Source organism: Hypanus sabinus, chromosome 25, assembly GCF_030144855.1.
Source record: "Hypanus sabinus isolate sHypSab1 chromosome 25, sHypSab1.hap1, whole genome shotgun sequence".
Lineage (NCBI taxonomy): Eukaryota > Metazoa > Chordata > Chondrichthyes > Myliobatiformes > Dasyatidae > Hypanus > Hypanus sabinus.
In genome coordinates, this window is record NC_082730.1 from 1,664,280 (window position 1) to 1,691,773 (window position 27,494).

The 27,494-nt window shown below is 49.2% G+C and overlaps 1 protein-coding gene across 1 annotated transcript in view; it reads left to right on the plus strand.

Annotated features, from left to right (window-relative positions):
- Nucleotides 1–27,494, plus strand: part of LOC132380929 (rho GTPase-activating protein 30-like) — a 79,139-nt gene that overhangs the window by 44,899 nt on the left and 6,746 nt on the right. The window contains exons 2-11 of the mRNA XM_059949898.1: nt 1,063–1,165; nt 1,797–1,941; nt 5,232–5,314; nt 5,424–5,531; nt 11,799–11,935; nt 15,001–15,175; nt 15,466–15,566; nt 17,560–17,637; nt 18,193–18,627; nt 26,926–27,203. Of these exons, the coding sequence (XP_059805881.1) occupies nt 1,063–1,165; nt 1,797–1,941; nt 5,232–5,314; nt 5,424–5,531; nt 11,799–11,935; nt 15,001–15,175; nt 15,466–15,566; nt 17,560–17,637; nt 18,193–18,627; nt 26,926–27,203 (1,643 nt within the window). The remainder of the gene's footprint in view (nt 1–1,062; nt 1,166–1,796; nt 1,942–5,231; nt 5,315–5,423; nt 5,532–11,798; nt 11,936–15,000; nt 15,176–15,465; nt 15,567–17,559; nt 17,638–18,192; nt 18,628–26,925; nt 27,204–27,494) is intronic.

The following is a 27,494-nucleotide window of genomic DNA, read 5'->3' on the forward strand; positions in this document are numbered from 1 at the left end:
TTAGAAAATTGAGAGCTATGTACTAGGGAAATTCTAGGCAGTCTCGAGAGTAGCTTACATGGTCGGCACAACATTGTGGACTGAAGGGCCGGTAATGTACTGTAAATTACTATATTCTATCTAAGCCTCTGGGAGAGAGAGACTGAGAGACACCGGTCAGTGTACAGATATCCCCCTGAGAGGGAGGGACTGAGAGACACCGGACAGTGTACAGATATCCCCCTGACAGAGAGGGACTGAGAGACACCGGTCAGTGTACAGATATCCCCCTGAGAGAGAGGGACTGAGAGACACCGGTCAGTGTACAGATATCCCCCTGACAGAGAGGGACTGAGAGACACTGGTCAGTGTACAGATATCCCCCTGAGAGAGAGGGACTGAGAGACACCGGTCAGTGTACAGATATCCCCCTGAGAGAGAGGGACTGAGAGACACCGGTCAGTGTACAGATATCCCCCTGACAGAGAGGGACTGAGAGACACTGGTCAGTGTACAGATATCCCCCTGAGAGAGAGGGACTGAGAGACACCGGTCAGTGTACAGATATCCCCCTGAGAGAGAGGGACTGAGAGACACCGGTCAGTGTACAGATATCCCTGAGAGAGAGGGACTGAGAGACACCGGTCAGTGTACAGATATCCCCTGGGAGAGAGGGACTGAGAGACACCGGTCAGTGTACAGATATCCCCTGGGAGAGAGGGACTGAGAGACACCAGTCAGTGTACAGATATCCCCTGAGAGAGAGGGATTGAGAGACACCAGTCAGTGTACAGATATCCCCCTGAGAGAGAGGGACTGAGAGACACTGGTCAGTGTAGAGGGACTGAGAGACACCGGTCAGTGTACAGATATCCCCCTGAGAGAGAGGGACTGAGAGACACCGGTCAGTGTACAGATATCCCCTGAGAGAGAGGGACTGAGAGACACCAGTCAGTGTACAGATATCCCCCGAGAGAGAGGGACAGAGAGACACTGGTCAGTGTACAGATAACCCTCTCATATCTCTCTCTCTCTCTCACTCTCATTCTTCTGCCTGCATCTGATTAAGTCTTTCTCTCATAGTCCCCCAGGTTTTGAAGGCTTGTGCAGAATTCATCGAACAGAATGGAATTGTAGATGGAATCTATCGTCTCTCTGGAATATCGTCCAACATTCAGAAACTGCGGTAACATGCTGTCTTCCACTCTCTTTATTTTTCCCTTTCTCTTCTCTCTGCATCTTTCCCCCTCCTTCCTTTCCTTCCTATAATCTACTTTTCTTGGTTTCAATTTTCATATGGAAATGATGAAACCCCCTGGTATAGGAAAGATGAGACCCCCTGGTGTGTGAGGGTGAGACCGCTCACTTTGGGAGGGTGAGACCCCCTGGTGTGGGAAGATGAGACCCCCTGGTGTGTGAGGGTGAGACCGCTCACTTTGGGAGGGTGAGACCCCCTGGTGTGGGAGGGGTGAGAACCTCGATGTGGGAAGATGAGCCCCCCTGGTTTGGGAGGGTGAGACCCCCTCACTTTGGGAGGGTGAGACCCCCTGGCTTGGGAGGAGTGTGACCCCCTGGTGTGGAAAGGGTGAGACTTCCTGGTGTGGGAAAGACAGAGACTTTGTAAAGAGAAGAGTGCCAGAGCGCTGGGTGTGGAGGGAATTGGTGTTCCCAGATACAAAACACAGGATTTGGTGCATGGAGACATTAAATAATTCCAGGGATTCTAAGAGGCGAGTGGGATGGGGAAGTGGGAAAGGGTTAGAACCAGCTGTCCGATTCTAACCCCAGAGTCTCAGCAGGTTTGTCTTTGCCCACAGGCAGGAGTTCGACACAGAGAAGACAGTGGATCTGTCCAAGGATGTGTACCTACAGGACATACACTGTGTCAGCTCCCTCTGCAAGGCCTACTTCCGGGAACTGCCCAACCCCCTGCTTATGTACCGACTATATGATAAATTCGCAGTAAGTCTCCGTGACTGTAGATACATAGAGCAGCCTCTTGACATCATCCCAGGACATGGGTCAGACACAGAGTGAAGCTTCCCCTACACTGCCCCATCACACACTCCCAGAACACGGGTCAGACACATAGTGAAGCTCCCTCTACACTGTTCAATCACACACTCCCAGGACACGGGTCAGACACAGAGTGAAGCTCCCCCTACACTGCCCCATCACACACTCCCAGGACACAGATCAGACACAGAGTGAAGCTCCTTCTACACTGTCCCATCACACTCCCAGGGTACGGATCAGACACAGAGCGAAGCTCCCTCTACACTGTCCCATCACACACTCCCAGATTGCGGGTCACACACAGAGTGAAGCTCCCTCTACACTGCCCCATCACACACTCACAGGGTACTGATCAGACACAGTGAAGCTCCCTCTACACTGTCCCAGGGCATGGGTCAGACACATAGTGAAGCTCCCTCTACACTGTCCCATCACACACTCCCAGGACACGGGTCAGACACAGAGTGAAGCTCCCCCTACACTGTCCCATCACACACTCCCAGATTACGGGTCAGACACAGAGTGAAGCTCCCTCTACACTGTCCCATCACACACTCCCAGATTACGGGTCAGAAAAAAGAGTGAAGCTCCCTCTACACTGTCCCATCACACACTCCCAGGGTATGGATCAGACACAGAGTGAAGCTCCCTCTACACTGTCCCAGGGCATGGGTCAGACACATAGTGAAGCTCCCTCTACACTGTCCCATCACACACTCCCGGATTACGGGTCAGACACAGAGTGAAACTCCCTCTACACTGTCCCATCACACCCTCCCAGGACACGGGTCAGACACAGAGTGAAGCTCCCCCTACACTGCCCCATCACACACTCCCAGGACACGGGTCAGACACATAGTCAAGCTCCCTCTACACTGTCCCATCACACACTCCCAGGACACGGATCAGACACAGAGTGAAGCTCCTTCTACACTGTCCCATCACACACTCCCAGGACATGGGTCAGACACAGAGTGAAGCTCCATCTACACTGCCCCATCACACACTCCCAGGACACGGGTCAGACACATAGTCAAGCTCCCTCTACACTGTCCCATCACACACTCCCAGGACACGGGTCAGACACAGAGTGAAGCTCCCCCTACACTGCCCCATCACACACTCCCAGGACACGGGTCAGACACATAGTCAAGCTCCCTCTACACTGTCCCATCACACACTCCCGGATTACGGGTCAGACACAGAGTGAAACTCCCTCTACACTGTCCCATCACACCCTCCCAGGACACGGGTCAGACACAGAGTGAAGCTCCCCCTACACTGCCCCATCACACACTCCCAGGACACGGGTCAGACACATAGTCAAGCTCCCTCTACACTGTCCCATCACACACTCCCAGGACACGGATCAGACACAGAGTGAAGCTCCTTCTACACTGTCCCATCACACTCCCAGGGTACGGATCAGACACAGAGCGAAGCTCCCTCTACACTGTCCCATCACACACTCCCAGGACATGGGTCAGACACAGAGTGAAGCTCCATCTACACTGTCCCATCACACACTCCCAGGACACGGGTCAGACACAGAGTGAAGCTCCCCCTACACTGGCCCATCACACAATCCCAGGACACGGGTCAGACACAGAGAGAGGCTCCCCCTACACTGTCCCATCACACACTCCCAGATTGCGGGTCACACACAGAGTGAAGCTCCCTCTACACTGCCCCATCACACACTCACAGGGTACTGATCAGACACAGTGAAGCTCCCTCTACACTGTCCCAGGGCATGGGTCAGACACATAGTGAAGCTCCCTCTACACTGTCCCATCACACACTCCCAGGACACGGGTCAGACACAGAGTGAAGCTCCCCCTACACTGTCCCATCACACACTCCCAGGACATGGGTCAGACACAGAGTGAAGCTCCATCTACACTGCCCCATCACACACTCCCAGGACACGGGTCAGACACATAGTCAAGCTCCCTCTACACTGTCCCATCACACACTCCCAGGACACGGGTCAGACACAGAGTGAAGCTCCCCCTACACTGCCCCATCACACACTCCCAGGACACGGGTCAGACACATAGTGAAGCTCCCTCTACACTGTCCCATCACACACTCCCGGATTACGGGTCAGACACAGAGTGAAACTCCCTCTACACTGTCCCATCACACCCTCCCAGGACACGGGTCAGACACAGAGTGAAGCTCCCCCTACACTGCCCCATCACACACTCCCAGGACACGGGTCAGACACATAGTCAAGCTCCCTCTACACTGTCCCATCACACACTCCCAGGACACGGATCAGACACAGAGTGAAGCTCCTTCTACACTGTCCCATCACACTCCCAGGGTACGGATCAGACACAGAGCGAAGCTCCCTCTACACTGTCCCATCACACACTCCCAGGACATGGGTCAGACACAGAGTGAAGCTCCATCTACACTGTCCCATCACACACTCCCAGGACACGGGTCAGACACAGAGTGAAGCTCCCCCTACACTGGCCCATCACACAATCCCAGGACACGGGTCAGACACAGAGAGAGGCTCCCCCTACACTGTCCCATCACACACTCCCAGATTGCGGGTCACACACAGAGTGAAGCTCCCTCTACACTGCCCCATCACACACTCACAGGGTACTGATCAGACACAGTGAAGCTCCCTCTACACTGTCCCAGGGCATGGGTCAGACACATAGTGAAGCTCCCTCTACACTGTCCCATCACACACTCCCAGGACACGGGTCAGACACAGAGTGAAGCTCCCCCTACACTGTCCCATCACACACTCCCAGATTACGGGTCAGACACAGAGTGAAGCTCCCTCTACACTGTCCCATCACACACTCCCAGGATATGGATCAGACACAGAGTGAAGCTCCCTCTACACTGTCCCAGGGCATGGGTCAGACACATAGTGAAGCTCCCTCTACACTGTCCCATCACACACTCCCGGATTACGGGTCAGACACAGAGAGAAACTCCCTCTACACTGTCCCATCACACCCTCCCAGGACAGGGGTCAGACACAGAGTGAAGCTCCCCCTACACTGTCCCATCACACACTCCCAGGACACGGGTCAGACACAGAATGAAACTCCCCCTACACTGTCCCATCACACACTCCCAGGGTATGGATCAGACACAGAGTGAAGCTCCCCCTACACAGTCCCATCATACCCTCCCTGGGCACGGGTCAGATGATGTGAATCTCACCAACTACTTGCTCACTCTCTGAACTCCTTGGTTGTCAGGATGCTGTGAACACACAAATGGAAGCTGATCGTCTCCTGAAAATTCGTCAGGTTCTACAGGAACTGCCCCCCTCCCATTACAGGTAAAGATCCCTCGCACTCTCGCTTACCCTCCCTCACTGATCCCCTCACAGCATTGCACTTCCTTACCCTCACAGCATTGCACCCCTCTGATGACTCTCTTGTTCCCAGGACCCTGGAGTACCTAATGAGGCACCTCTTGCGAATGGCTTCCCACAGTCAGCAAACCAACATGCATGCTCGTAACCTGGCTATTGTCTGGGCCCCCAACCTGTTGAGGTAGGACCTCCTCAGCCACTCTCTTACCCCTCCTCCCTCACTCCCCTTCTTTCACTCCACCTTCCCCTCACTCCCCCGCCTTCACACCGCCTTCCCCTCACTCCTCATCCCTCACTCCACCTTTCCCTCACTCTTCATTCTTCACTCCCTCGCCTTCATTCTTCCTTCCCTTTACTCCTTTTCCCTCACCCTCCTTCACTCCACCTTCCCCTCACTCCTCGTCTCTAGCTCTCCCTCTCCCACTCCTCATCCTTCACTCTCTCTCCCCCACTCTCACTCCCGCACTCTATTTTTATCCTCACTCTGCCTCCCGCACTTATCCGTTACATATGCGTGAGTAGGAATAACATCGGATTAGTCTTATTAAAAGTGCTTTGCTGAGTAATGTTAGCTAAGGTACAATGCGGGGAAAATTACAGTGCGAATAGAGCCCGCAGAGACTGTGTGCGCTTGAAAGCCTGTGTGAAGAGCGAAGGCCCGATCGGCTGCATGCCCACTTGCCACATTCGCAGAATGGATCCGATACAGCTCACCCTCCCAACTACATGCAGGAACCGCAGGGGAGGGGATACCATAAAGCCATAAGACAGGAGCAGAATTCGGCCATTCAGTATCTCCACATTCTGTCCACATCCAGCTTATCCAGGCCTTTCAATATTCGGTAGGTTTCAATGAGATCTCCACGCAGTCTTCTAAATTCCAGCGAGTACCGGCCCAGAGCTGCCAAACGCTCCTCATATGTTAACTCCTTCAACAATACCGTTCATCCTCCTGTCTACAGATGGCAACTGCAGGGGCAGGGGTAAATCAGATAAACTGTGGAAAATGATGAACTGTCTCTCCTGCTAGGTGCCGGCCAACTGGCCGGCGCACCCTTGCGGACCACTGCCGGGGACGACTGCTCTCTTGCTTATCGCAGATTTGCTCCTGGCTTGCCGGTGGTTCTGTTCCTACCTATTGGGCTGACCGGACAGGCCTTGTAAAACTTCCTTAAGCTTGAACTTAAGGACCATGGATAACGGTATTGAGCCATATTGTCCGCTGGTGCTTTTGTGATAAAGAATTCAACACGGGGTTCCATCTAATAAGGTCAATTCATTACAGCACCTTGCTACTGTATCTTTTTAATCCAATTTCTGTCCAGAAATCTCTGTGGAGGCTGCGGGTCGGTATCCGCTGGCATACTTTGATGTTTTCGGTGGGTACTGCCCCAGGCTGTGTGACGGGATTGGCAGAACCTGCACAGGGCCTTGGTTGACTACTTCCTGATGGTGAACTGTGGAGCAGATTGAAAACTCATGCTTTTGGGATAGGAGTCCTCTGTCCTCCCATCTCGGACTCAAGCATTCCACATGTGGACCAGCATCACGCGGGGAAACGAAAGCAACACATACGTGTACGTGCATTCCCGTGTCATTACGGTCAGACTTGTGATGAAATCATCTTCCTTCTTGTCGGGGTCTGTCGCAGCTGGGAGAATCTGAAGCGTTACTGTTAAAGATATTGTCCTGAGTCCCCCAAACATTGCCCAAAACCTCAAACGTGTCTGTCAGTTCAGATTGCAGAACAACAAAGTACTTCTGCCTGACTTCTCGTGAGAGCATATGGAGTAGCTTGAGTGTCATTGCTTCTTCCAGCTTTCAGACATAAAATATTGAAGCAGAATTGGGCCATTTGGGGCACTGAGTTTGCTCCGCCATTTCCCTCTCAGCCCCAATCTCCTGCCTTCTCAGGGAATCCCTTCATGGACTGATTAATCATGAACCTACAAACGTATTAACCTCTGCCTTAAATATACACAATGACTTGGTCTTCCCAGCCATCTGTGGCAATGAATTCCACCACCCTCTGGCAAAATAAATTCCTCCTTACCTCCATTCTAAATGAACCTACCTCTATGCTGACCCATGCCCTCTGGTCCTAGGCACCCCCACCACAGGAAACATCCTCTCCACATCCACTCTATTCATAAGTTTCAATGAGAGTTTCTCCTGCCCAAATTCCTGTGGTTACAGGCCCAGAGCCATCTAACGCTCCTCATAAGAGCATAAGATATAGGAACAGAAATAGGCCATTTGGCCCATCAAGTCTGCTCGCCATTTCATCAGGACTGATCCAATTTTCCTCTCAGTCGTAACCTCCTGCCATAATGGTAACCCTTTCATTCCAAGATCATTCTCGTGAACGTCCTCTGACCCTCTTGAATGTCAGCCTATCCTTTCTAAGATAAAGGGCCCAAATCTGCTCACAGTATGTCCACAGTTGTGGGGGACAGGGTGCTTGGAGCAGGGAGGCCACTCTCGTCTTGCTTGCCACCCGTGGTACAAGGATGGCAACAGAGTAGTGTGATGAAACAATCTTACTGAGCCATGATTGTAACCGTATGCACTGTGCATCTCCCAGTGCAGCAACTATGAACTGAGCCTGCGGAGACGACAACATGTGCACTCGATCGATCGCGGGAAAAGAGAGGGGCCTTTGGCATGGTAGACCCAATCAGGTTCAAGTTCAATTCATGGTCATTCAATCGTATGTACATATACCACCAAACCTTCCTTCAGACTAAGGTGCACAACACAATACATAGAACTTACACACATAACAAAGTGATATTACCTCAAATTAACAATTAATAAGGTGCACTTATGACACAGTCAAAAACTAAACAGTATTCAGTGCAGTACTGGGGCTCCACACATGATGAGACCTGGGTAGTGACATGGAGTACAATAGCCTCTCAGCCTGGGAGTAAAGCTATTTCCCATCCAAACAAACTTTGTTCTAATGCTACAGTATCTCATGCCTGATGGAGGGGGCAAAGGGATAGTTGGATGTTTGTGAGAGACCACTGACAATGCTAATTGCCCTGGTATGGGTGGGAGAGAGTCCCCGAGGATCTTCTCAGAAGGCTGACAATCCTTTATGGAGTTTTGTGGTCAGGTGCCTTGCAATTCCTGCACCAGACAGTGATGCAACTGGTCAGGACACTCTCGATGGTGTTCCTGTAAAAATTGTTTAGATTGGGGGGTGTGTGGAATACTTGCACACCTCAATCTCCTCGGAAAGAGGGGACCAGGTGAGATTGTCTCTTGTGTGCACTCCCAGAAACTTGCTGCTCCTGGCTTTCTTCCTGGAGAAGTTGTGTGGGTGCAGTGAGCAGTGGCCAGCCTGCACCTTCCTAAAGTCCACAATCATCTCTTTGGTCTTGTCCATGTTGAGTCTCAAGGTGTTGTGATCACACCATTCTACCAGCTGCTCTATCTCCTCTCCATACACCATCTCATCATCATTGTTAATGAAGCCAGCCACTGTTGTGTCATCAGTAACCTTGATGATTTGGTTTGAACTGGACCAGCGTCAGTGGTGTGAACAACAGTGGGCTGAGAACGCAGCCCTAGGGAGCACACAGCCTGAAGGGGTTGGAGATGTTGCTGCCAACACTGATTGACTGGTCTTTCTGTCAAGAAGTCCAGGATCCAGTTACAGAGAAAGGTGCCGAGGTTCAATGAGAACAGTTTACCCACCAGCTTCTGAGGGTTGATATTTTAAATGGTGAGGTGAAGGCAATAAAGAGAATCCTAGTGTATGAGGCACCATTTTCCAGATAGAACAGGACAGGGTGGAGTGCAAAGGCAGTGGACCGATTCCAGTGATAAGTAAACTGGAGAGTGTACAATTCAATTAATTTGTAATTACATTCAACCATGAATGCAGCCAGTGCTACTCTGGGGCCAAGGTACGAAACACACCTTATAACACAATATAGCACAAAGCACATAAGACACAGTCACACAAAAAATATAGTCCAAGTCCCTGATTCCAGGAATGTTGTAGCAATCTGAATTCGAACACTATACAGGCTTGTCTTCTGCCGAGCGAACACTGGGGCAGCACTGTTTCCAGTTTAGATGCTACACCACACCTCCTCTAGTGGAGCAGCCGACTCCAATGCCTCTCTCCTGGGTGGCCATAATCAGGTGACACTGCAGTCCAAGGCCCAGTCTTCGCGACAACGCAGCTCCCCCACCGTCCGGCAATAAATCAGTGAATCAGACTTGCAGCATTCCACGTTAGCAATGTCCGACAGGGTCTTGCAATCACAAGAAAAGCAATTAAGACAACTACATGCTGTTAGACTGCACACTGCCTCTGCGCACACACTCCTCCGATGCTCCTCTGATGCAGGAAACAACACAATCCACACTGAGCCCAGCTCCTCCAGCTCTTCCACCAACGAGCAACCCACCAATGGGGTAGACCTGCAGCAGTCCAAGTTCTCAATGTCCAGCAAGGTCTTGTGATAAAAAAAAATACATTTACAAAAGACAGTAACAACTCTGGTTGGCTCTGTAGAAGCCGGTACACCTGATTGTGCCGCTTTCTTGCCGGTAAGGGGATTCAATGCGATTCATAACCTGACTCAAATCACTTCATTATCGTTGAGGTCAGCGTCCTGAGGTTGTCGTTAAGGCTCTTGGGCATCAGAATGATAGGAGTTGCCTTGAAGCCTGAGGAGGCAAATGGACTGTTGCAGAAGGACGTCTGTTAGAATCTCTGTTAGCCAGTGCCTGACCAGGTATGTTGCTTAGACCCTGCAACTTTACATAACCTGATCCTGGCTAGGAGTTTCCTCACATCAGCTGCATCTGGAGTGTCTGCTCCTCGCAGGGAGGAGTCTTTCCTTGCCGGCACATTGTTCAGTGCATCAAACCGAGGGTAAAAGACATCTGTCAGGAAGAAAGGTGCCACTATCGTTGCAAAACTGGTCCGGAGGGGCTGCTGCACAGGATTGGAAAGTTGTAAACTCAGCCAGCTCCACCATGGGCACTCGTCTCCCTATCATCGCGGGCACCTTCAGAAGGTGAATGCTGACTGTGAGGGATCATCATCAGAGGCCCTCATCACTCAGGACATGCCCTCTTCTCATTACAGGGACACTCAACATTTCAGGAAAAGCTTCTTCCCCTTTGTCATCCGATTTCTGAATGGACAATAAACCCATGACCACTACCTCATTATTTTCCCTCTCTTATTGCACTGCTTATTTGTTTTATATGTACATATTGTAATTTATAGTTTTTTTATTTCTGTGTATTTCAATGCACTGATGCCGCAAAAAAAGATTTCACGATATATGCCGGTGATGTTAAACCTGATTCTGACTGACGTCCAGGGTGAACTGTAGTCCATTATGGACTGAATACCCTGCCATGCCCCTCGTGTCTCTGGTGTCACAGAAACGTCTGTGTATTCTCTGTGAATAATCACAACTTAACTTGCTCTTGGTGTTGGGAAGAGCACCCACGGCTTCAGATTTGCCCTCACACAGAAGTGTTTAATAACGGTGACACATTTCCCTCTGTAGTCAATCACAGATCCCGCATATTACTCCACATTAGCGTGAAGGTTGTAGGCATCCACCTCCCTCAACTTCATCCAGTCCAAGTCTCAAACCGCTGAGGTTGCAATCGAATCAATTGGCCACATGGGCACTTGCCGTATTCCAGCAATCGATCCTATAGTGTTCAACACCTCATCCCTGACTCCACTCTCATCCCTCACTCCACTCTCATCCTTGACTCCACCCTTATTCCTCACTCCTTCATCCCTCTCTCCACCCACCCTACTCCCTCATCCCTGGCTCCACTGTCAACCCTCATTCCCTAATCCTTGACTGCACCCTCGTTCCTCACGCCACCCACCCCTACTCCCTCATTCCTCACTCCTTTATCTCTGACTCCACCCTCATCCCTCATTTCTCTCACTTGCCTCTCTCTACAATTTGCCAGAGGGATTATAGATGGAGGGATGAGGTGGGACAGGAGAGGAGGGAACAGGCAAGGTGAGGTGAGGCAAGTTATGTGAGGATGCAAATGGAAGAGAGGAAAGGGAGAGAGGGGATGTGAAGAGGATATGGAGGAAAGTGGGTGTAGACAGAGGGAGGGAGGGATACACAGGTGGGGGAAGGAGGGTGGTGGTCATCGATCTGGGGATGGGTAGGAGGTGTAAGGAGAGGTAAGAGAAGAGAGTGGGAAGCGAGGGTGTAGGGAGGGGAGGGATGTTGGTGTAGAGGGGTAAGGATTGTGGAAGGAGAATACATAGGGGTGGGGAGAGGGAGGGGTGAAAGGGCAAGGGATAGGGGTGTGGGGGAAGGAGATGCAGGGGAGGGGGGGGAGAGAGGAGGGTATGCAGACCGTGAGCAGGTGTGGATGCTGAGGGGACAGTCTGCCCCAGGATAGGGTCACCCTCTTCCCCCCTCTCCCTCAGATCGAAGGAGATCGAGATGACAGGCTTCAACGGGACGGCAGCATTCATGGAGGTTCGCGTCCAGTCCATCGTGGTTGAGTTCATCCTCAATCACGTACAGCAGCTGTTTGGTACCAGCGACCACCACACTGACTCTGGTAACTACCTGCATATCATCACCCGTCACTGTTAACTCAGTAACTACCCCAGAGCAGCCATCACCCGTCACCCGTCACTGTTAACTCAGTAACTACCCCAGAGCGCCCGTCACCCGTCACCCGTCACTGTTAACTCAGTAACTACCCCAGAGCAGCCATCACCCGTCACCCGTCACTGTTAACTCAGTAACTACCCCAGAGCGCCCGTCACCCGTCACTGTTAACTCAGTAACTACCCCAGAGCAGCCATCACCCATCACTGTTAACTCAGTAACTACCCCAGAGCGCCCGTCACCCGTCACTGTTAACTCAGTAACTACCCCAGAGCAGCCATCACCCGTCACCCGTCACTGTTAACTCAGTAACTACCCCAGAGCGCCCGTCACCCGTCACCCGTCACTGTTAACTCAGTAACTACCCCAGAGCAGCCATCACCCGTCACCCGTCACTGTTAACTCAGTAACTACCCCAGAGCGCCCGTCACCCGTCACTGTTAACTCAGTAACTACCCCAGAGCAGCCATCACCCATCACTGTTAACTCAGTAACTACCCCAGAGCGCCCGTCACCCGTCACTGTTAACTCAGTAACTACCCCAGAGCAGCCATCACCCATCACCCGTCACTGTTAACTCAGTAACTACCCCAGAGCAGCCATCACCCGTCACCCGTCACTGTTAACTCAGTAACTACCCCAGAGCGCCCGTCACCCGTCACTGTTAACTCAGTAACTACCCCAGAGCAGCCATCACCCATCACCCGTCACTGTTAACTCAGTAACTACCCCAGAGCGCCCGTCACCCGTCACTGTTAACTCAGTAACTACCCCAGAGCAGCCATCACCCATCACCCGTCACTGTTAACTCAGTAACTACCCCAGAACACCCATCACCCTGACCTCAGTAATTATCTTACTACTTCCATCACCCTGACAGTTATTGCCCCACTACACCCCTCACCCTGACCTCACCACTTTGCCTGAAATGTGGGACTAAATCAGAGGGGGCAGGAAACTCTCACCAAGTCCTTTAGTGGAGAGAAAGTTAAAGTTTCATTGGAAATCAATTCACCCCAGCACTGGCTGCTCCCCTCACTCACTCACCTCCCACTTTGCTCACTCCCACTCCTCTCTCTTACTCTCCTCCCCCTTTTCCTCACTCTTGCTCTCTCCTCCCATGGCATTTCTTCTGCCCACTCAAGGACTGACTCACTGTCTCTCACCTTGTCAGTTTGGGAGTGAGCTGGGTATCCTGGCCCTCCAGACACTGCATGTCATCCCACAGGGACAGTAACTTAAGGAGGGAAACAGTTTATTGTGAGTGTTTGGCTCCAAGAATCTTGCTCCAATTATCCCAGGGCCTGGGGAGACCACACCTGAAATATTGTGGACGGGTCTGCACTCCTCTCCTAAGTGTGGATCTACATGTGGCCTCCATCGGTTGTGGTCGACCATGGGTACTGCACCTCTGGCAGTCACCAGGAGTGGCTTCTCCAGGGCACACGTCAGGGCAGAGTTGATATGGAGATCCGTCTGTTGCCCATGCAGTGGGACCCCCCCTCCCCCTCCCCTCTCCATGCTGATGACGGGTCCAAAGGAACGATGAAAGTCGATACGGTTTGGTGCTGGCAGCATCTCAGGAGTTGCCGTGCCGGTGCCGGGTACAGCAGTCAGCCGCCTTCCGGACTCCGACTCCGGATTTTTCCTTGGGTTTACTCCCAAAGCCTGTCCCGTGAGCGGGTATAGCCGCAAGGCAGCGGAGGTTTGAAATCAGAGTTTTCGCTCTTCTAGATGAGCTGCCATCTATGGTTAACGAGCCCCATCTGCCCGGAGCAACTGGTTTTAAGGGGCCAGTGGCCCACCTTTGCCCCTTCTCCTGTCAGTGAGAACAGCTCCGCTGGGCATAAGAACTGTGCCACACGTGAAGGCCGGGAGTTGGACTTGGTTGTCAGAGGCTGTGTGAGACGCACGCCATGATGAGCAGTTGTTTAGCAGTGGGAGCTCGTCCCCACTACCACCCTTCGGCTATGACTACCCTTGGAGCAATGTGGATCAACATGTGACAAAGAGATTGCAGTGAATGGTCCCCAAATCGATTCTCGGGATGTCCCACAAGAAGCAGACTGGGATTGTCCTCTCTACAAGAGTGAAAGGTGATCTCACTGAAATGTCCAGACTCCTTACAGGGTGAGTGTATCCGGAACCGAGGGTCACACTCAGAATTGGATTTTGGACATTCAGGACAGATGAGGAGGAAGGTATTCTTGGGAATTCTCTCCCCCAGGGGCTGTAGAGACTTGGTCACTGAGGAGATTCAGAACAGAGATCTGAATGTAGAGAGAGTGACCAGGAGTGACGCACTGGGGCATAGAGGGGAATTACAGAACAATAACAGGAACCACAGACCAGAGGCAAACGGTGGCAAGCCTTCATAGTGAATGGGTTGCTATTTCTGCCTGTGGTTTTGTGAGGACACAGTTGAGCGCGATTTGGGCCCCGTTGGAGGCAGTGGAAGGCGAACTTCAGGGAGGAGAGGTTCATCCTACCAAAAGAAGTTGTTTCTGTATTCCAGGGAGTTTAGGAGGAGAATGGGTGGTGTATTCATTGCTATGTCTCCAATGGGCTGTGACAGAATCAATATTGTGCTGTTTACACCAGTGACAGACTCTAGAACAATGGGACACAACTGTAAACTAAGGGGATGGTCATTTGACATTGTGGTATGTCAGAATTTATTCTGGCATTAGGCTGTGAATATCTGGTATTCCCCGTCACAGTGGGTGGCAGAGATATTTCAAGTAAAGCTGGGGAATTATTTGACGGATCGAAGGGGAGAGAGGGATGAGAAATGGCACAGAAGGGGAGCTGTAACCGGTATGAATAAGCCATGGTCGCACGGATGGTGGGACAGGCTTGCGGGGCCAAGTGGCCTTTTTCTGCTCAGGATGGAGATATACAGGGGAGACTGGCCCAGTCTGACTGAGGGGTGCAACACAACAAGCAGCTGACTGTCCTCTGATCCCTGACTATTCCTGCTGTTCTCCCCCCTCACACCCTTCCACCCCACAGATGGAGAAACCGAGCGATGCCAGTCTCTGCCCTGCCTTAGCCCAACGAAAGAGCCGGCGCCTGCCCTGGGGCCAGGGCGTATCCACCCCTCTCAGATCCCTCATGTCCTGCACCTCGGGGATGGGCCGCCTGCTATCAAACCCTACCACACTATCATCGAGCTGCCGGACACCAGGTACTGGGGACTGGAGAAGGGAGGGGGGTGGGGGTTGTATACTGTATGGAATAACAGATCCTCAGCAGTAGAATCTATTCCTGAGATTCATTGAGGGGGAGTCGAGGGTGAGGGTTATTTATTGAATAACAGATCCCCGAGAGTGGGATCCAACCCAGGGCTTTGGTCAGAGAAGTTGAGGGTGGGGTTGTATATAAAATAACAGATCCCCAGGAGTGGGTTACAGGATGGGGTCTAACCCAGGGGTTCGGGTACATTATTGATTTCTTCCCTTCTCTCTCTCAATACAGGAGAAAAGGCTCTTTGAAGGTCAAGAAATGGCGATCAATATTTAACCTTGGGAGATCTGGGAATGATTCCAAACGAAAATTGAATCGGAATGAGGGAAAAGGTGACAATGGAACTGAAAAAGTGTCAGAGAGAGAGGGAAGGAGAGGTTTGGGGGGCAAGTAATATTTTACAAGATAGTGCTCCTGAGGTGAGTGGGACTTAATGTGGACGATGGGAGTGAATGGGAATATAACCATATAACAATCACAGCACGGAAACAGGCCATCTCAGCCCTCCTAGTCCGTGCCGAACCCTTAATCTCACCTAGTCCCACCTACCCGCACTCAGCCCATAACCCTCTACTCCTTTCCTGTCCATATACCTATCCAATTTTACCTTAAATGACACAACTGAACTGGCCTCTACTACTTCTACAGGAAGCTCATTCCACACAGCTATCACTCTTTGAGTAAAGAAATACCCCCTCGTGTTTCCCATAAACTTCTGCCCCCTAACTCTCAAATCATGTCCTCTAGTTTGAATCTCCCCTACTCTCAATGGAAACAGCCTGTTCACGTCAACTCTATCTATCCCTCTCAAAATTTTAAATACCTCGATCAAATCCCCCCTCAACCTTCTACGCTCCAATGAATAGAGACCTAACTTGTTCAACCTTTCTCTGTAACTTAATTGTTGAAACCCAGGTAACATCCTAGTAAATCGTCTCTGCACTCTCTCTAATTTATTGATATCTTTCCTATAATTCAGTGACCAGAACTGCACACAATATTCCAAATTTGGCCTTACCAATGCCTTGTACAACTTTAGCATTACATCCCAACTTCTGTACTCAATGCTTTGATTTATAAAGGCCAGCGTTCCAAAAGCCCTCTTCACCACCCTATCTACATGAGACTCCACGTTCAGGGAACTATGCACAGTTATTCCTAGATCTCTCTGTTCCTCTGCATTCCTCAATGCCCTACCATTTACCTTGTATGTTCTATTTGGATTATTCCTGCCAAAATGTAGAACCTCACACTTCTCAGCATTAAACTCCATCTGCCAACATTCAGCCCATTCTTCTAACCGGCATAAATCTCCCTGCAAGCTTTGAAAATCCACCTCATTATCCACAACACCTCCTACCTTAGTATCATCGGCATACTTACTAATCCAATTTACCACCCCATCATCCAGATCATTTATGTATATTACAAACAACATTGGGCCCAAAACAGATCCCTGAGGCACCCCGCTAGTCACCGGCCTCCATCCCGATAAACAATTATCCACCACTACTCTCTGGCATCTCCCATCTAGCCACTGTTGAATCCATTTTATTACTCCAGCATTAATACCTAACGACTGAACCTTCTTAACTAACCTTCCATGTGGAACATGTGGAACATGATGGGTCTCGTTGGGAGTGTGGACGATGGGAGTGAATGGGAATGGTGGGTCTCGTTGGGAGTGTGGGTGATGGGAGTGAATGGGAATGGTGGGTCTCGTTGGGAGTGTGGGTGATGGGAGTGAATGGGAATGGTGGGTCTCGTTGGGAGTGTGGACGATGGGAGTGAATGGGAATGGTGGGTCTCGTTGGGACTGTGGACGATGGGAGTGAATGGGAATGGTGGGTCTCGTTGGGTGTGTGGACGATGGGAGTGAATGGGAATGGTGGGTCTTGTTGGGAGTGTGGGCGATGGGAGTGAATGGGAATGGTGGGTCTCGTTGGGAGTGTGGGCGATGGGAGTGAATGGGAATGGTGGGTCTCGTTGGGAGTGTGGACGATGGGAGTGAATGGGAATGGTGGGTCTCGTTGGGAGTGTGGACGATGGGAGTGAATGGGAATGGTGGGTCTCGTTGGGAGTTTGGACGATGGGAGTGAATGGGAATGGTGGGTCTCGGGATGATGGATGGTAGGAGTGATAGGGAAGGGGTGGGTCCATTTGGTGTGTGGATTGTAGGCAGTGAATGGGGAAGATTGGGAATGAATTGAGCATAAATGGGAAGTGGTGGGGTCTGTTGGGATTGAATGAGATGTGTAAGGACTGGTCTATCACTCCATTTTCCTGTTTAAACACCCTCCCTTCCTCCACCTTTTCCTGCTGCAGATTTGAAGACCTCATCCATGACCCTGCGGCCAGCGAAGAGCATGGACTCATTGAGCTCAGCACCCTTCACCAACGATGGTGAGTCTGACTGGCCCTTACTCTGGAGATGTGGCTGCAGCTCTGAATGGGGAACACGCTTCACTTTACCATTGTCCTCCCGACGTTGATTGTCAGCCCGGTCGCTCCGTGATAATGCGCTAGGTGCTTGTGGTTTGCTGAACGAGGACCTTGGTTTTCCATTCTAATCTCTCTCCTTACTTTCTCCCTTCACCATACTCACCACCCCCTTGTTTCTGCTCTCCCTCCCAATAACACCTTCCCCTCTCAAACTCAAACCCTCCTGCCCCCACCACTCTTAATCTGAACCACTCTGCCCTCACCCACTCACAATCCTGCTCTCACTCGCTCCTCTCTCACCCTTTTCCTTATCCCCATGCTCACCCCATCCTTGTCTCCCCTTTCTCCCCCACCCTTCCTATTCCTCTCTCCCCCTCACCATCTCCCTCCTCCTCCCCCTCTCGCCCTCCCTCATCCTCCCTATACCCTCTCACTCTCTCTCCCCCTCCACCCTCCCTATCCCCCTTACCACTCCCCATCTCCCCTTTCCCCATCTGCCCCTCTCTGTCCCTTCAGGAACATCCCCGCATGGGAGCAGCTCGCTGAGCCGTCGGGACAGCTTCTCCAGCCGGCCATTGGACACCGAGGAGCCAGCCTTCTGCTCGCTGCCACTGGAGGAGGGGGTCCGGCCCATACTGCGTGGGGGCCCCGACTCACCCCGCTCCGCCAAGGAGGCTCGGGAGAGAGCCGGCCGCCGTGTGGCTCTCCACATCTCTGGTCCCTTCTCCGTCTCCCTGCCCCAGCACCTTGGACCCCTCCTGAACCGAGCCGCCAAGGGCCAGACCCCCGGAGTCGCACTTGAGGGGCAGGGGAGACTCCCACTGCCGAGTGCCAGCCAGGTCGAGACTGAAGACACAGCCGAGGAGGAGGAAACAGAGGGTGACGAGTTGGAGGAGGAGGAGGAGGAGGAGGAGGAGGAGGATTTAGGGGAAGAGGAGGAAGATGGGGAAGGTGAGTGAGAATTGAGAGGAATTGGAATTGGTTTATTATTGTCAGATGTACAGAGATCAGTGAAAAGTTTGTCTCGCTCTCTGTTCATCCGGACCAGGTCATTGAGTTCAACAGGAACAATGCAGAATAAAGTACTACAGTCACAGAGAAAGTGCAGTGCAGGTAAACAGTGAGGTGCAAGATCATTGCAAGGTCGATTGTGAGGTCAGCAGTCCAGCAATGGTACCAGGAAATCTTTAAATAGCCAGATAGCAGGATAGAAGCTGTCGTTGAGCCTGGTGGGACGTGCTTTCAGGTTTTCTATCTTCTGCCTGAAGGGAAAGAAGAGGAGAAAGATTGTCTGGGGTCTTTGGTTATGCTGGTTGCTTTACTGAGGCTGTAACAGAATCAGAGAGGAGGTTTTGTTTTTTGTGAGATGCTGAGTGGGATGATGATGTTAGGCAGAGAGAATCTGTATTTACTGACAATTACCTTCAGTGTCTCAACTAGTAAAGCACAAACTGACTGACTGTCAGCACACCTGACCCTCCACGAGCAATCGAAGAAAAGAACAGGTAATACCTGGGAAATAAGTCTTTGCTGGCGAGGTGTTCCACGTGGTCCCGTTGTGATCTCCAACGTGGGGTCCTTCACATCTGCAATGCTTGTTCTGGTGAGCTGTCACAGCTTTGTATTCGAAGTCGCTCACTTTCAAACACTGTTTATCAGTTGTGTTTCAATCTCCATGGCTCTGTCTATTTCAGAGAACCTGTGTCATCTTCCCATTGGTTCCTCCCTTTCTGGAGAATGTGTGCCACCTTTCCACTGGTTCTGGTCTACATCAACATCATGAGCTATCCTCATAAATAAGAGCTTGTAATTGATGTTTCTTTGTTCTGAATCAGAGCAGACCAGCCAGTGAGTAGGCTTGGGTTATTCAGGTCAAATAGACTCCCCCATTTATAAACCTGCACATTTCAACACACCTCACAAATAACTTCTCATTTGGAAATGATCTTGTCCAGCAGATTATCAGGAACATCACTGTGTCCACTTTAAAGCATTTTGATGCAGCTATTGCTGAGCAAAACTCAGTTCCTGAGACAGATCAAAAAATGAAGATTACAGAGCAGCTTCACAAAATGGCAGCCATGACACAAACAAAGAGAATTAACTTCAACACACACAAAATGCTGGTGGAACACAACAGGCCAGGCAGCGTCTATAAGGAGAAGCACCGTCAGGACGAAGGGTCTCGGCCCAAAACATCGACAATGCTTCTCCTTATAGATGCTGCCTGGCCTGTTGTGTTCCACCAGCATTTTGTGTGTGTTGTTTGAATTTCCAGCATCTGCAGATTTCCTCGTGTTTGCTAAAACAATTCACTTGTCTACTTCCACTCTCCTTGATTCATTCAAGTTTACTGATTTATGGACTTAGTTCTTCCTGGTCAACAGGAGAGAGAGAAAGGGTGAGGGGAGAGTGCAGGAAGGAGGGAGAGAGACACAGGGTGAACACGGGGGGGCGGGGTGGAGAATGGGAAGAAAGTGGAAGCGATGGCGGGAGAGGGAGGAGGACAGATGGAGAGAAGGTAGGGAGTGACAAATCAGATGGAGAGACCAAAGGGAATGGATGAGCACAATGGTGGGGGCAGGCGGTTGTGAGGGAGGGAGAAGAGGCCAGCAGAAATTTCCAGAATTTGGAACTTTGGAACAATGGCTAAGAATATGGGAAGCACACATCAGGTGACAGTGCCCATGGAGAGAGGTAACATTTCATCAGTACAAAGTCAGAGGAAGGCAGCTGTGACAGACCAGCTCTACCACAAGTCATTTTTTCTCTCTTCCTTGCCCCCAGTAGTGCAGTAATCCTCATTATCACTGTCTGGCAGTGCAGGAACTAGTTTATTGGGTGCATGTGCTAGGCCCCTTCACAGCTCGGATCCTGTTGTTTGTGCTTGCCCACTCCAGGCCAGTGGCATTCCTCTATTTGAGGGAGGAGACCTGACTGCTGGGTGGGTGGGATGCCCGTCGTGGTGGCACGTGCTCTGTGTGGGCTCACTGGAAGAGTTCATCTTGGGGGTTGGGGAAGAGTGCTGGCTCCTGGAAAATGGCCAGCTATTGATTGATGTTGTTGGGCAGAGTTATTGTGATCTTATCGTGATGAGTGTTATTTGTGGACATTTGTGATTGAGAAGAAGGATGTGAATTCCTTTTTTGATCCGGCTCATGGTAAGAACACCCCCTCCCCCCATATTCCAAAGAATGGACTACCCTTTTTTTGCCTGGCGTAAGGAGATTTTACTGAAAGGATCATTTTGGTGTAAGTGGGAAGGGAGAGAGGCTGTGGTGAGGTGTGTTCTTTCAGACTGATAGTTTGGAGCTCTAGTTCTAAAGGTCTGGTGATGTTTCTCTGTATTTTCTTTTTTGTCAGTTTTGTTATTTTGCCATTTTTTTGCACTGTAAATACTTTAATGTTTTTTCTAAAAGTTTTTTGCCTGTAGGTCACCATAAACACCTTTGTACTGAATATACTGTTGTGGCCTGCTGTCTGATTTTTGAAAGTGATGCCTTCATAAGAGCATGTGACCCTCACCAAAACCCATGGTGTGACAACAGTTAGGTACCAAATGAATACCTTGAGCTGGTGTTCACTAAAGGGAAGGATGGACAGGACAGTGAGATCAGTGTGGGGTGTTTGAATAGGCAAGGGCATTTTCAGATCAAATGGGAGATGCTGGGTCTCTGAAAAACATTATGGTGGGATAAATCCCTGATAGGATCTACCCCAGGTTACTGACAGAGCAGATTGATGGACCCTTAATGAAGATCTTTGCAATAGGTGAAATTCTGGAGGACTGGAAAGTAGCAATGTTTTTTTTTGTTTGAGAAGGGAAATGGGGATAATCCAGGAAATGATAGATCAGTGGAGGGGATTCTTAGGGATGCAATTGGATGAATGTGGACTAGTCAGGGATGGTCAGTATAGCTGGTCACATCTTACAGACCTGACTGAATTATGTTTTTTTGGGTTGAAAGTGAATGAGGATAGGGCATTGGATTTTGTCTATGTAGTCTGAGGTAAGGCCCTTGAGAAGGTCTGTGATGGGAGGTTAATCAGGAAGTTTCAGATGCAGAAATCCATAGTGACTGAGATCTGTAATTTAGATTCAGACTTGGTTTGGCTGCAAGAAACAGGGTAGTCTGGAAGGGTGTTGTTTTGGGAGGCTACAGTAACCTGGTATACTGTAGGGGTTAGTGCTGGGACTTCTGTTGTCTGGATGAATATGTCATTGGGTTGATGTTACAGTGAAGTGCTTTGATAGAAGAAATAAAAGCATAGGCTATTTTCAAAATGGAGAGTCTGTGGTGAGGAAGGCAAATGCAATGTTAGCATTATTTCAAGAGAACTAGAATATAAAAGCAAGGATATAATGTTGAGACTTTATAAAGCACTGGTGAGGCCTCACTTGGAGTATTGTGAGCTGTTTCAGGCCTCTAATCTTAGTACGTGCTGAAAGGGTACGTGGAGAGGGTTCAAAGGAGGTTCACGAAAAAGATTCCAGGATTGAATGACTTGTCATGTGAAGAGCATTTGATGGCTCTGGGCCTGTATTCACTGGAATTCAGAAGAATGAGGGGTGGCATAATTGATTCTATCAAATGGTGAAAGGCCTTGATAGTGGATGAGCAGAGGATAGGTTCTGTGGTGGTAGAGTCTAAGACCAGAGGACATTGCCTCAGAATAGAGGGACGTCTTTTAGAATGGAGATGAGGAGGAATTTCTGCTCTTGTACAGTGCATACAGACGGTATTCACCCCTCCCGTGCCCCCCGCACCATGGAAGTTCTCATGTTTTATTGTTTTACAACTTTGAGTCACAGTGGACATAATTTGCTTTTTGACAGTTATCAACAGAAAAAAGACTCTCATGTCAAAGTGAAAACAGATCTCTACAAACTGATCTAAATTACTTACAAATATAAAACAAATAATTGCATAAGTATTCACCCCCTTTAGTATGACACACCAAATCACTACTGGTGCAGCCATTTGGTTTTGGAAGTCACACAATTCGTTAAATAGAGATCAATTTTTGGAGACCTGTGTGCATTCAAGGTGTTTCAAGTGGCTAGTAAAAATACACCAGTATCTAGAAAGTTCAACTGCTGGTGAGTCTGTATTCTGACAAAAGAACCCTCCAGGCAACTCTGTAAAAAGGTTATTGAAAAGCACAAGTCAGGAGAAGGATACAAGAAAATTTCCAAGTCATTGAATATCCCTTGGAGTACAGTTAAGTCAATCATCAAGAAACAGAAAAAAATGGCACAGCTGTAAATCTGCCGAGAGTAGGCTGTCCTCATAAACTGAGTGACCGTGCAAGAAGGGGACTAGTGAGGGAGGCCACCAAGAGACCTATGACAACTCCGGAGGAGTTACAAGCTTCAGTGGCTGAGATGGGAAAGAGTGCATATAACAACTGTTGCCCTGGTGCTTCACCAATTGCAGCTTTATGGGAGAGTGGCAAAGATAAAGCCACCACTGGAAAAACGCTCACATGAAATCTTGGCTAGAGTTTGCCTGCAGGCATGGGAGAGACTCTGAAGTCAGCTGGAAGATGGTTCTGTGGTCTGATGAAACCAAAATTGAAATTTTTGGCCATCAGACTAAAGGGTTTGTTTGATGTAAGCCAAACACTATACATCATCAAAAACATACCATCCCTACTGTGAAGCATGATGATGGCTGCATCATGCTGTGGAGATGCTTCACTGCAGCAGGCCCTGGAAGGCTTGTGAAGGTAAGGGGTAAAATGAATGTTGCAAAATACAGGGAAATCCTGGAGGAAAACCTGATGCAGTCTGCAAGAGAACTGTGACTTAGGAGAAGAATTGTTTTCCAGCAAGACAATGACCCCAAGCATAATGTCAAAGCTACACAGGAATGGCTTAAAAACAACAAAGTTAATGTCCTGGAGTGGACAAATCAGGGTCCAGACCACAATCCATTTAGAATTTGTGGCTGGACTTGAAAAGGACTGTTCACTCACGATCCCCATGCAATCTGACAAAGCTTGAGCAGTTTTGTAAAGAAGAATGGGGAAAATTTGTGGTGTCCAGATGTGCAAAGCTGATAGAGACTTATCCACACAGACTCAAGGCTGTAATTGCTGCCAAAGGTGCATCTACTAAATAATGACTTGAAAGGGATGAATACTTATGCAATCAATTATTTGTGTTTTATATTTGTAATTAATTTGGATCAGTTTGTAGAGATCTGTTTTCACTTTGACACAAAAGAGATTTTTTTTCTGTTGATCAGTCTTAAAAAAGCCAAATTAAATCCACTGAGATTCAATGTAAAACAATAAAACATGAAAACTTCCAATGAGGGTGCATACTTTATATAGGCACTGTATCTTATAACTTTATGGTCTTATAATAGAAGTTGGTTAGATTATACAAATCTCTGGTGAGACCGCACTTAGAGTATTGTGTTCAATTCTGGTCATCTCATTATAGGAAGGATGTGGAAGCTATGGAGAGGGTGCAGAGGAGATTTACCAGGAGGTTGTCTGGTTTGGAGAACAAGTCATATGAAGCAAGGTTAGCAGAGCTGGGACTTTTCTCTTTGGAGCATAGAAGAATGAGAGGGGACTTGATAGAGGTCTACAAGATTATGAGAGGCATAGATAGGGTGGATAGTCAGTACCTGTTTCCCAGGGCACCAATAGCAAACACCAGAGGGTATATATACAAAATTAAGGGAGGGAAGTTTAGGGGAAACATCAGGGGTAAGTTTTTTACACAGAAGGTTGTGAGTGCCTGGAATGGCTTGTCAGGGATGGTAGTTAAAACATTGTGGGTATTTAAGAGCCTCTTGGACAGGCATATGGATGAAAGAAAAATGGAGGGTTATGTGGTAGTGTGGGTTTAGTACTTTTTTTTAAGGATTATATGGGTCGGCACAACATGGGGGCTGAAGGGCCTGTACTGTGCTGTAGCGTTCTATAGTTCTATGGTTCCAAGATGCTGTATTTTGGGATGTCAAGAAGGAATGTTGATGAACAGAAAGAGCCTGGATATGGGGACAGACAGTTATGAAGAAGGCATATAGCAAATTTGTCTTCACAGGCTGTGGCTTGGAACGTAAGAGTCTCAGCACTGCATGGCTGCTGTAGAAAAAAATGGTTCAGGAGTTCAGACCGTCACACGAATTTCCAGTTCAGTCATATGGATCACCGTGCGCAGATCCGGTTCGGTCACACGGATCACCATACTGTGCCATAGTGTTCTGTGGTTCTATGGTTCTATTATGAGAGGCATAGATAGACAGCTGGTAATTTTTCCCCAGGGTGGAGATTCTGTGTACTATAGTGCATAGATTTAAGGTGAAGGGAAAAGTTTAAAAGAGATGGGCAGGACAAGTGTTTTATCACAGTAATGCTGGATGCCTGGAATGAGTTGGAACAAAGTAGAGGCAGTTCCAATAAAACTGTTTAATAGGCTGTGAGGCATATGAATAAGCCAAGAATTGGGATATGGGTCAAGTAGAGTAGAACTCATTTCGTTAATGTCGGCATTGTGTGCAGAAACTGTTCCTGGGTTCTAGAACCAAGTTTTGCTTCAAAGTTCAAAGTAAATTTATTACCGATTTACAGTACATGTACGTCACCATATACTACCCTGAGTTTCATTTTCTTGTGGGCATGCTCATCCAATCTATAGAATAATAACTATAACAGAATCAATGAAAGGCCACCCAACTAGCACATTCAACCAGAGTGCAGAAGGCAACAAGCTAGCAACTACAAAAAGAAAAAAACAATAATAAGAAATAAATATCGCAAACATGAGATGAAGAGTTCTTGAAAATGGGTCCATTGGTTTAGGAAAGATTTCAATGATGGTGCAAGTGAAGTTGTTTTTGTTTCAAGAGCCTGATGGTTGAGGGGTAGTAACTATTCCTGAACTTGAATCAAACATTGTAGAGAAGTTGAAGGAGAGGAAAGTTGGTCTGGATGATGCCTCGGGCGCGGCTGCTGGTTGGGAGGGAGTATCATGCCACAGTCCTCAGAGTTTCTGTCCATATTTCATATTATGGAGTCAGAGGGAGGGAAGGAGACAAAGTAGGGGATGTTAGAGTTGTGAAGAAAGAAGGGAAGGATAGCAGGAGATGGGGAAGAGAGAGAGGAAGGTTGAAGTATTCAAGTAGAGTGTGAGAGGGAAAGACTGGCAGAAAAGGAATCGAAGATAAAGCTGGTGAGAAAACAAGAAGAGCACAGTCAAATTTATTGTCACTGTCATCAGTTGTGGAATTATTGTTTTATGACAGGAGTACAGTGCAGGCATAACAAATTACTATGAATTACAATAGAAAATAAATACTGTAAATGCAACAAAGGAATAGCGATGTAGTGTTCATTAGTTCATGAGAAATCTGATGGCAGAGCAGAACAAACTTCCTAAAACATTGTGTGTGTGTCTTCAGGATCCTGCACCTCCTCCCTGATGGTAGTTATGAGAAGAGAGCATGCCTGGGATGGTGAGGATCCTTCAGGATGGATGCTGCTGCTGCCAAGTATTGCCCTGGGAAGATGCCCTCGGTGGTGAGGCTGGTGCCTGTCATGGTACTGGCTGAGTCTATCCTCACCTCCCCAGGATCAAGGACATCCTCAAGAAGAGCAGCATCCATTATTGAGGACTTTCATCATCCAGAACATGTCCTCTTTAGGAGGCTGAAGACACACACACTCAATGTTTTAGGAACTGCTTCAGATTTCTGAATGGATAGTGTACCTCACTATTTTTCCTCCCTTTCTGAACTACCTGTTCAATTTAACTTTTTAATATATAGTAATATATATATTATATATATATATAGTAATGTATACAGTGATTTGTAGTTTTTTTATGTCTTGCACTGTAATGCTGCTGCAAAACAAAAACATTCTGGTGATATTAAATGTTGAATCCTGAGTCTTCGTACCAGACGGTGCGTCAGGATGCTCTCCACTGAACAGCTGGAGTTTCTGATGAAGTCTAGTTGCTGGCACGCATTTGTTCTGATAGATCCTGAGGTGCTGATGCCCAGGGACCAGAAACTGCTGAATATTCCACCAGTGATCCCTCGGTGTGTGAGAAGGAGGGGGGAATGGAGAGAGAGGGATACAGGGAAAGAGAGGAGGGGAATGGAGAGAGCAAAGGGATTACTGATAAAGAGTGAGCATAGGAGACAGGGCAAATGAAAGAGGAAGTGAGAGAGGGTGGAATGGGTTGCAGATAGGGAGGATGGAGTGACCCTCTCTCTCTCATTACAGTCTCAGCCTCCACCCTCCCTCTGATGCCAGAGATCTCGCTGGAACTGCAGGACACCTTCTCTTTTCTGGACAGCCAGGACACAGTAGGGGAGGGTGACTACGAGTCCGACTACCTGGGAGAGCTGGGCCGGCCCCTGCGTACCCCAGAGGAGATGGACCCCTCCGAATACTTCCCAGCCTGCGAGCACAGCAGGGCCGGGGGAGTGGACATGAGCATCGAGTCAGAGTTGATGGAACGGGAGATGGATGAGGGCGGGCTGCAGGAGTACCACACCCAGGTGAGGATCCCACGCATCCTTACCTCCTGACTGCCTCATGTGCCAGACCTCCACAACAGCTTCCTCAGAAGCTCCTTATGGAAATGACCAAATGAGCCTGACCCTCCAATCATCTGCAAATGAACCCAGCTCCTCTTTGAATACCACCAGTGATCCAGCCTCCAGCACCCTCTGCAAGACAACTCCTGACTGTACCCTGGTTTCAAATGAGCTTGTAACAATACCTCCGTAGAGTTAGAGACAGGAGATTCAGCATGGAAACAGGCCATTCAGCTCATCTAGTTAGTGCTG